This window comes from Fopius arisanus, unplaced genomic scaffold, assembly GCF_000806365.1.
Source record: "Fopius arisanus strain USDA-PBARC FA_bdor unplaced genomic scaffold, ASM80636v1 scaffold00004, whole genome shotgun sequence".
Taxonomy (NCBI): Eukaryota; Metazoa; Arthropoda; class Insecta; order Hymenoptera; family Braconidae; genus Fopius; species Fopius arisanus.
The window spans coordinates 536,005-545,887 of record NW_011887743.1 but is presented as its reverse complement, the minus strand read 5'-3'; the positions used below and the strand labels follow the sequence as shown (position 1 = coordinate 545,887).

Here is a 9,883-nt window from a genome sequence, read left to right as displayed (position 1 = left end):
GATAGTGACCGCCGCGCTGTCTTGTGCCGCCTGAGAGAACTTGTCCCCTTTTTTTGGCTTGACAATACCTGCTTGTATCATACCTTAGACACTAATATTTTTCGTTCTCTCTCATAGGCACGAGCCATTAGCGCAGTAATATTAACTGGTTGTAAGTTTACATATTGCCATTATTGTTTACTCTGTTGCGTTCACATATGTCAATCAAAATTTTGAAGGAGAATATGTATCTTCTATTGTGATGAGTCAGACTAAAAAAATGGATAGTTCTGCAAAACTAAAACGCCCGCTGAAGTTGTGGGATTTGGATATAAAATTGAAAGCTGTAGAAAAGATTAACCGTGGGGAGGATCTAAGAAGCGTTGCCAAAGACTTGGGAGTTCATAGAAAAACCGTAAGACGGTGGGTAGCTAATGAAACAGAAATAAGGAAGTGGACAGCAGATCACGAGGGCGGTTTTCGGATTGGTACTAAGAGAATGAGACTCCCAGAATATCCGATGATAGATTGGGCCACTTGGATTTGGTTCAAGCAGCAAAGGGCTGCAGGTGTTCCTATCACAGGTACAACAGTACAAGCACAAGCAAGGTATTTGTGGCAATCATCGCAAGGTGACAGCGATCTACGATTTAAAGCGAGTCCGGGGTGGTTGGCGAGATGGAAACTGCGGCATGGGGTGAAAAAGGGTTTGCTCTTTGGAGAACAATTGGCGGCAGATGAGGCTGATGATGGGGCGTATAAAGAAAAGCTTGCACAAATGATTAAGGATGAGAAATTGACGCCTGAGCAGGTGTTCAACTGCAGTGAGATGCGGCTGAATTATCGTCATGTACCACGGATAACGTTGAATTCTTCTACTGTTACTACATCTCAGGAATCTACTGTAAAAAATGAGAACCTCACAGTAATGGCCTGCTGTAATGCATCTGGTACACTCAAATTGCCCCTCATGGTCGTTGGAAATAATGCAAAACTTCGTGCCTATAAAGATGTAAAATCTCTTCCAGTATTTTATAGAAATCATCAGAGCGCTTGGATGAACACATTCTTGTTTGAGGAGTGGTTCCAGGAAGAGTTCGTACCTAAGGTGGAAAAATTTTTAGATTCCCAGAACTTGCGAAGAAAGGCCATTTTATTTATGGACAATTGTTCAGCATACCCTAATGGATTGCGTGTCAATGAATTTCGCGTGGAATTCTTACCACCCAACCTCACTACATTGATTCAACCGATAGACCAAGGTTGCCTACATGATATCAAAACCCTGTATAAGGTCAAACTAATGACTTTTATGGTGGAAAAATTGAAGAAGGGAGATACTGTTCTTGAAGCTCTAAAATCTCTGACGACGCGAGAGGTCCTTTTTTGGCTTGATGAGGCTTGGTCTACAATTACTCCGTCAACAATCATTAACAGATGGAAGAAAGTAAGAAAATGAAATTCATTGTAAAATTATATTACCATTCATTATGGTATTTCTCTTCAATATTGATTATTGATGTTTCAGCTATGGCCAAATATTGTGGAAATCTTATCCTCTGCCTGCTTAACACCATCTGAACCGAGTTTACTGATAAATGAGCATAGGAAATTGTCCAAGGAATTTCATCGACTTCTCCAGAATCACGAAAATCATGTAGGTATCGAGTTAGATGAAGTACAGCAGTGGATGAATTGCAATCCACTTCTACAAAACGATGAATGCTTGACCGATGAGGAAATTCTGCAGATTATTGATGAAGAAACCACTGGAAGACCTAAAGAAACAAGCGAATTTCGTAAAGAAAATGACCACGACGTGACTGTTGAGAGCAGTACAACTGTCACAGAGTTATACAAAGCTCTAGAATGTTTCGATAAAGTCATCAAGTTCTGTGAGAAAGATGCCCATTACTCACTAGGAGACTTACAGGACTTATATCGAATTAAACAAATAATGAAAACCCAAGTTTTAAGAAGTAATGCCGATGATGATGATGTAATATGTGAAGATGATTAATTATGAAAAGACTATTAAGTATATTGATAATTTTTTGTGTTGATTATATGTGACTCACCTTGATAATTTACCGTGGTTAATTATGCAATGAAAGACATTTATAACGAAGGCATAAAGTATAATGTATAATGTATAATTCATTTCTGAATGGAACGACGGAAAATAATTGTGAAATGTCAGGTGAAATTATTATTTATGATCAACACATTGTTATGAAAACCCTAACTTTGATGAACTTCTGTAAGTTATTGAATTATAAAAGTATTTTCAAACATTTTTGCGAAGAATGCAATATTTAACGCATCGATTTGCGGCACTCAAAAACTTCAACTATTTATTTAAACAAAGATTCATTTACGATAATTTTCACCTTGAACTTTGATTTCCATTTTTTTTTCGAATAAGCAGAAATTTTATATTTTTAGTAACTTCCGTTTGATTTATTTGATCTTCGAATCTATTAAATTTTAGTGATTTATATGCTAGTAGAAATTTAAATATCATCACGCCCTCGTCTATTGGGGCTTCTCCCACATGCACAGTGCATCTCTTTTGGTCTTCAGCTTTCTCCCTCTCTCCCCTCTCACGGAATCGGAGAAAGGGTGCTTGTTAACTGTCCTTCCAAGAATTGAGTATAAGGCCTGGAAACCTGGACAGTTAGTGAGTTTCAACTTTATATGAAGGGTGGGATTTTATTGATGAGTAATTTAATCAATGAGTAAAGGGTTCTATAACATCATAAAAACTGTTTAGGTGTGGAGCAGATGATACACGTTTTATGGCATCTATCACTTTGAATACAAATTGGAAAATTTGAAAACTGCCACCTGCCAGATAAATTTTGAACCTATCAACACCCTGTGTAGTTCATAGTACATTGCCTTCACCCAAACCTACAATATTATCCTCCGGAGTGTTTCGTTTGATCATGAAAGGACAGTTGCAGTGCAATGGATGTAGAATTCTAGATCACTGAAATATTAAAATTTTCAACCGTTGATAGAACGATTTTTATCCAACACCCAGTGCGACCAATTAACTCCAAATCAATTAAATGGAGTTCAATGGAAAATAAGAAAATAATGACTTATAAATTGTTGTGCGTCATGGAATGATATATCTCGAGGTACTATCACAGTGACATTGCCATTAAGAGGATTACACGTACATAATTATTGCAGCCAGTTGGCGTATGCTAAATCAGGAATTACATGTGGTTATCGTAACTGGAGAATACCCAACACATTCACATAATTTTGACAGCGAATGGCAAATTATCGGTGTGGGGGGAAACAGTGTTCCGCCATATTTAGCAAACTTGTGACTTTTCGGAGCAAGTTCAAGTAACCCCGATAGCAGTCATCTAACCAAACTTCTTTCCAATAATTCATCTTTTAGATCAATTTAAAAAACCGAGAAACCTTTCAAATTGTCAATGATCAAAGTTTTAAGAATGCATTTCAGTTTTTGCCAATAGTGATTGTAACTTTTTTTTTAATCGTCGATTTTTAATTAACCGGGCGTCCTCCAAGTGCTGAGATCTTTTACTGAATTTTTTGGATTTTTTATACTAGAGGAAAAATGGTAAGATATTATTTGGGAATTCTAGAGAGTGATATAATGGGATTAATTTGATTATCATCATTACTTGATTCTAAAGAGTTTTTTCGGGTTCGGTCAATCTGCTGGATTGGAGATCATTCTGACCGGAGCTGATACGAGGAAAACTGCAGAAATTAAGACTGAAGATGGCAAGAAGGAGCGACATTTGTTATATTACGATGGCGAAACTGTTTCTGGAAAAGTAATGTTTATTACATTATAATTTTTCACTTTAATGCATGAATTTGATAGGATCACTCCTTTATAACGTTTATGTTCAGAATACAATGTTCGAAAGTAGGAAACGAATTTCAGAGATATCATTTCCTATTTTTAAACGCTAGGTTTCACTGTAGGAATGGCTGAAAGTAGTTCTGGAACGCAATAATGAAATGATATACGTTGATTTTCTATGGATGGTATCAAGCAATATTGTATAAAACAATTAATTTTCATTTTTTAACTGAATTAAGCAACAGAAACAGCAAAAACTTTTGAGAAAAGAACTTTGTTAGGTCAGTGAGGTCTAGAGTCTAGACCTAGACAATCAGTTTTTTCAATTCTCTTTTTATCAGCTAACGTTTTAGTCACCACAATATTCTATCAAATATCAATTTCCTTTGAAACCTAAAAAAATTTTGACGTTCTTCACCGATGACGTTTAAGATAACGTTTTGCCAGCCAATACTCATTGAAAAAAAACCAGTCTTTTAATTGACTTATAGTGGAACTAATTCATTTGAAAACAAATGTGCGAGATTAATGAATTTTCTCAAAAGTCATTTTTCGAAAATAAATTTGCACTTTAGTGAAAAATTTAGTATTGACATTAAAATTATTCTCCTGATCGACGTGAATGATGAATGGGTTTCGTGAATATGAATTTATGATGACATGTTCATTGAAAATCAATAGGTAATTGTAAGCCTGCGGAAAGCAGGAAAACTGGAGCATCAGGGTGTGAAGGTCGAGTTTATTGGCCAGATTGAACTCTACTACGATCGTGGAAATCATCATGAGTTCACTAGTCTCGTGAAGGAATTAGCGAGACCCGGGGAATTAACTCATAACACTGAATACACATTTGAATTTGCTAATGTCGAGAAACCTTTCGAGAGTTACACGGGTTCAAATGTTCGCCTGAGATATTTCCTGAGGGTCACTATTGTTAGGAGATTGAGCGATTTGGTTAAAGAGGTGGAGCTTGTGGTTCACACACTGAGTTCTTATCCAGATATGAATAATCCTATTAAAATGGAAGTTGGCATTGAAGATTGTTTACATATTGAGTTTGAATATAACAAGAGCAAGTGAGTGTGTCGAGATTTCTCCAAAAATTCAATAATTTTTGCTCCCCTAATTCATATAAAAGATACAGAAAGCTGAAGGAATAATTATTTTTCAGGTATCATCTGAAAGATGTTATTGTGGGAAAAATTTACTTTCTTCTAGTCCGAATAAAGATTAAACATATGGAAATCGCTATTATAAAGCGAGAAACAACAGGGTCTGGTAAGATAAATTAAAATAATTTATAACTACCTCAAATAAAGAAATGGGTGGAAAATTTTTCCAAGTCAACGAGAATTTTCTTTTATATTTTTGTATCGAGGGATATTTATTTTTTTTCATCATTACTTGTTTCAATGAAGTACATCTTTTTATTTTTTTCTGTAAATAACTAAGTAGTCAAGTTATAAGCAGTGAAAAATTAGATTTTTAATTTTCATCCACGTTGATTTTAATTTGAAAAGCAATTATTTTAGAAAAAAATATGAGGATATCTTTCTTCGAAAACTCACATATCTCGATGACTTGATTGAAAACCCCTTATTGTATGAATTATGTTATCATTTTGTAAATGTTGATATATCAAATTGAATGATTTCACCAATTCTTATAAATTTCGACGATTGATATCGAAAAAAACATTCAAGACTCCGCGGCATTATCTTTCTAATTAGATCTGAGTAGTTTTCTCATTTTCGTTTCTTTCTTAAATCTGAACATTACTATTCGGCTTTACAAAAACCAGAGATCCTCCAAAAATATGAATATACGATAAAAAAACTGGAAAGACGACTGACGATTTTGAAAGTCTACTGCTTTTAATTCCAATAAACTAATAATTGGATGTGCATGATGCTGATAAATGGCATCGTGTGAATGTGAAGGTATTATGAAAATTGTGTTGATCAGGTGCCAGGTCCATGTAAAATTCATAGATGTAACATCTCTCAGACTTTAATTACTTCGTCAAGGGGAAATTTGATGGACTCCTGTATTTATCATAAAAGTTTTACATAGTAGCTACTGTGCTATAGTTAAAATGCAGTAAAAAAACGTGAAAAAATGTAAAAATATATTCTTTTATTTGAAAAGACCTTTTTAAATCAGTGTTTTATCTACCGTATTTTCAAAATTTTTAATTCTCTGTTGGATTGAGAATTTTGTCTCATTTTTCTTTAGTACATATTCAAATTTTGTCCTTCACATCTCGTAAACCAGAATAGTATTGCTCAGATAGAAGAATAACAAAAAAATTAATGATTGACAGCGCATGCCTTCATTGGACTAATGGTTATGTTGAAAACAGTTTCCGTTTACTATCAATTACCAATAGTTTCATAACCCTCTATGCAAAGAATACATATTTACAGCTCCACACACGTTTACTGAGAACGAGACAATAGCGAAGTATGAGATTATGGATGGTGCACCAGTCAGAGGTGAATCAATTCCAATAAGAGTTTTTTTAGCTGGTTATGATCTTGCACCGACGATGCGAGACATCAATAAAAAGTTCAGCGTCAGATATTATTTGAATCTCGTGTTGATGGATGAAGAGGATCGTCGTTATTTCAAACAACAAGTAAGCCAATTTTATCATCTATTTTTCATTTTTTCTATTTTATTGAGCTATAGTCGAGGTAACTGTGAGTTTTACCAGAGTAATTGTCCTCGTTTATGTAATACTAGAGAGGAGTAATATTATTTCGTCAGGAGAAATGATTATGGAAAGAGAATGACTGTGTAAAAATCTCAAGCATTAATGGTATAATGGTGGAGATTTTACATTTTGTCTTGGTTTGATTCTGCCAATAATTTTCTTTTAGTAGTATATTTATAAGTTATTAGGAAAGAAACAATTATCCATGAATAAAGGATCCGTCACTGTAACGCTTCGTTTTTCTTCGTTTTGTGGGATAATTTCCCGTTTTTGTTCGTATTGGAATAATTTATTGAAAGCCCATTAGATAAGCTAAAAAAATACGTGATTCATGTAAGTCTCACCATTTTTTATCCGATTATCGCGTTTTTAACGTAAAAATGTGATTATCCTGTTTTATGCAAATTTCAATTTTTAGTCAATTTCTCGGTATTTCTAAAGCACATGAACAGGAATATTAATTATCGTAACATTCGATGTAATTTATGGGAGTATATTTTATACAATTTTAAAGCTCTTAACGAAAAAAACGGCTCTTTAAAATGCCGTGTGAATTTTTATCGACGAATAATGTCTCAACTTTCACTTGCCAAGTTTCGAAAAATAGTAATTCCGTTTAAATAAAATTCATAATAACTTCTGTTATCTTCGCAAATATTGATGTATTTCATTTTCATGCACAATCTCACCGAGTATGTACTCTAAAATAGCGAAGAGGAAAAAAGTGATTACATTAAAAAACTGATTATATTCAATTACATGCAAAATAGCTGGCGCGTCCAACTACACGGAGATAAATATTTAGTAAAAATTACAGAACTTTCAATTCGCTTATCGATTACAGAATCGACTCGGAAAATTTAAGTGACGGTATTGTAATTTTTCACTGATAATTCAGATAAAAATTACGAAACGCTGCACAAAAATTCCGTGACTTGAGATTAAAATTATATGACAGTTCCATAAAATTTCCTACAACCACATTTCGTTCCGGAATTACGGAAAAGACATGTAATTTTTATTGAATATTTCTATCCGTGTAGTATACACGAAATGAATCTATTGCTTATCAATTTCTGTCAGCATTATCTTGTGCTGGGTAAGTTTTTTTTAATTCTGTGACACTCCCCCCAGGAAATAACGTTATGGAGGAAAGGTGAAAAGAGCAGAAGATCACAGACAGCATCACCTCATCTGCCCTCTCATCTGGTTTCCGCTGAGACCGGCTTTCCCCAGGGTGCAGCTGTAAATGGCCCGCCATCCCTTCCTCCAAGTAATCATTCAGAAGATTCTGAAGATCGAGAGAATCCAACAACTGACGACACCCCAGCTCCCATCGAGGGAATGACACGCGAGGAAGGTGACGGTGAGGGTGAAAAGGAAGAGGTCAACTCTGAACGTCAATGAGTCCGACGAAAACTCACCTGAAGCCTCACCCTTGATTGAAATAATAGTGAAGATAAAAGCTAAATTCGAATATGAAAAGATGAAAAATAATTGAATCCTGTAAATACTAATGCCATAATCATTATGTAATTGAGAACATAATTAATTCATTCATGAAAATGGTGGGCAATATCATTTCATTGACAGATATTTTGGCGTCAACAAGAAAAGGAGAGAAAAGAGAAATCATTGTCGGTGTAGATGTGTCGGATACTTGAAGCGGTTGACGACCATTTGAAAATTATATTGTTTTGTAACTTAATAAATAATGTACATATGTATATATATACAGATATATATACAGTAATTACCCGTATCAAAAGCATATTTCACAATGTATTAGAACGAAGGAAATCGAAAGCGAGAAAATAAATAAATAATAAGAGGAAATGGTAGAGAAAACACCAGTGAACAATGAGTATGCATTGAGCTTTGCATTCGGATAAATACAGTGTACATGGTGTCTATTTTCTAATGCTCACTTGTCATCGTAACGTGCAGTGCCATTTGGTGAGACAATTGAACTTTGTCCCTTTATACGAATATCCATCTGTTATCATCATTGGTCATTTCGATAAAATTTGGAATAAACTAATAGACAAATTGAAGTTAATTCTTTGATGATTTCGGTTATTCGAGTAGGAAAAATGTGGAATCTCTTGAAATTACAGGTTTTTTTTCGAAATTATCTTGTAAGTGATAACTCTAGTGAAATAGTAATTACAAATTAGTTAATTTCACATTGAAACAAGTTTTTATAACATATCTTGATTGAAATCTGATAATGACAAAATTTCGATGTGAACGAGTTTTGTACCTCTCAATTTTTTTTTTTTTTAAAGTGCTACTTCGTTAAACAACTTTAAAATCCAGAGCGTTCAAAATTTTCAAGTTCATTGATCTCAAATGATTTACATCTGGTTAGAATGCTCATGAAAAATGTAATTTTGTGAAATTAACACATTAACAACATTTAAATTCATGAGAATATCTGTGCCCACCAAAGGGAGTCATGGCATATACGAGAGTTTCCAAATAACTCAGCTATCAAAAACATTGAAAAAAGAAGCACATGTGCATCATCCATTATTAATATATTCATTCGCCAACTCGGTGATTTCATATTCATTAATATTATTTTCACTTTTCCATCGAAAGTGAGGAATTTCATAGAAAATGAGTATTACCGTCATTGAGTTGGACGAAATAACTTTAGGTAGGGAAAAAAGAAAAATGTAGAAAGTACGGGGGAATTATTATTGTTTTTCAATTCAATTATGAAATATTTTCAATTGATTTTTCATTTTTTGTTTCATATCGTCATCAATTCCTTGGAAAATAATGAATGAAAAAAAATACAATTTACGTAACGACAAGCAACTATAGAATTTTATTATATTATTATTAATTATATTCAGTTTCTTATTATAATCATCGTAGTATTTATCATGGATTGGGTGACGTGTCTCATGGCGTGAATGATAGTGGAAAAGAATTGAATGATAATTCAATGCGGTTTGTTATTTTACATGTCAAATATTGTATATACATATACACACATATTATACGTATATATATATATTCTATGCGATATGCACTTTGTTGTATATTTTAGTGTCTTAATAATTGAATTTAAAATATATACGCGCTTGACGATTTATAATAATTGTTTTATTGTCGAACGAAAATCCTCTTCTTGATCATCCATCCCCAATAAATTTCCATCATTTACAACGATCGATAATTTGCCACATCATCCCTTAACTAATACTTCTACAAATATTTTCATTCTACCATCCAATGCGCGAGCACATTTTCTAATTAAAAATAACTCCTATATAATTATATAATTAGAAGATGAATGAAAAATACAAGGAATTGCCGGA

General features: G+C 33.6%; 2 protein-coding genes across 2 annotated transcripts; both read left to right on the top strand.

The window, feature by feature from the left end:
• Window positions 1-9: 9 nt before the first annotated feature.
• On the top strand, window positions 10-2,328 carry LOC105271140 (tigger transposable element-derived protein 2-like). The gene is made up of 2 exons (XM_011312503.1): window positions 10-1,426; window positions 1,508-2,328. The coding sequence occupies exons 1-2, from the start codon at window positions 242-244 to the stop codon at window positions 1,997-1,999; spliced, it is 1,677 nt and encodes a 558-aa protein (XP_011310805.1). The 5' UTR covers window positions 10-241; the 3' UTR covers window positions 2,000-2,328.
• A 479-nt stretch (window positions 2,329-2,807) lies between these two features.
• Vps26 (vacuolar protein sorting 26) lies at window positions 2,808-9,233 on the top strand. Its single transcript, XM_011312491.1, has 6 exons — window positions 2,808-3,583; window positions 3,660-3,803; window positions 4,517-4,911; window positions 5,007-5,113; window positions 6,262-6,473; window positions 7,686-9,233. The coding sequence occupies exons 1-6, from the start codon at window positions 3,581-3,583 to the stop codon at window positions 7,956-7,958; spliced, it is 1,134 nt and encodes a 377-aa protein (XP_011310793.1). The 5' UTR covers window positions 2,808-3,580; the 3' UTR covers window positions 7,959-9,233.
• The last annotated feature ends 650 nt before the right edge of the window (window positions 9,234-9,883 follow it).

Coding starts and splice junctions, on each gene's coding strand:
- LOC105271140 (XM_011312503.1), top strand. CDS start 242: ATGAGTCAGACTAAAAAAATGGATAGTTCTGCAAAACTAAAACGCCCG. Junction 1,427..1,507: donor TCATTAACAGATGGAAGAAA/GTAAGAAAATGA, acceptor TTGATGTTTCAG/CTATGGCCAAATATTGTGGA.
- Vps26 (XM_011312491.1), top strand. Junction 3,804..4,516: donor GCGAAACTGTTTCTGGAAAA/GTAATGTTTATT, acceptor GAAAATCAATAG/GTAATTGTAAGCCTGCGGAA. Junction 4,912..5,006: donor TTTGAATATAACAAGAGCAA/GTGAGTGTGTCG, acceptor ATTATTTTTCAG/GTATCATCTGAAAGATGTTA.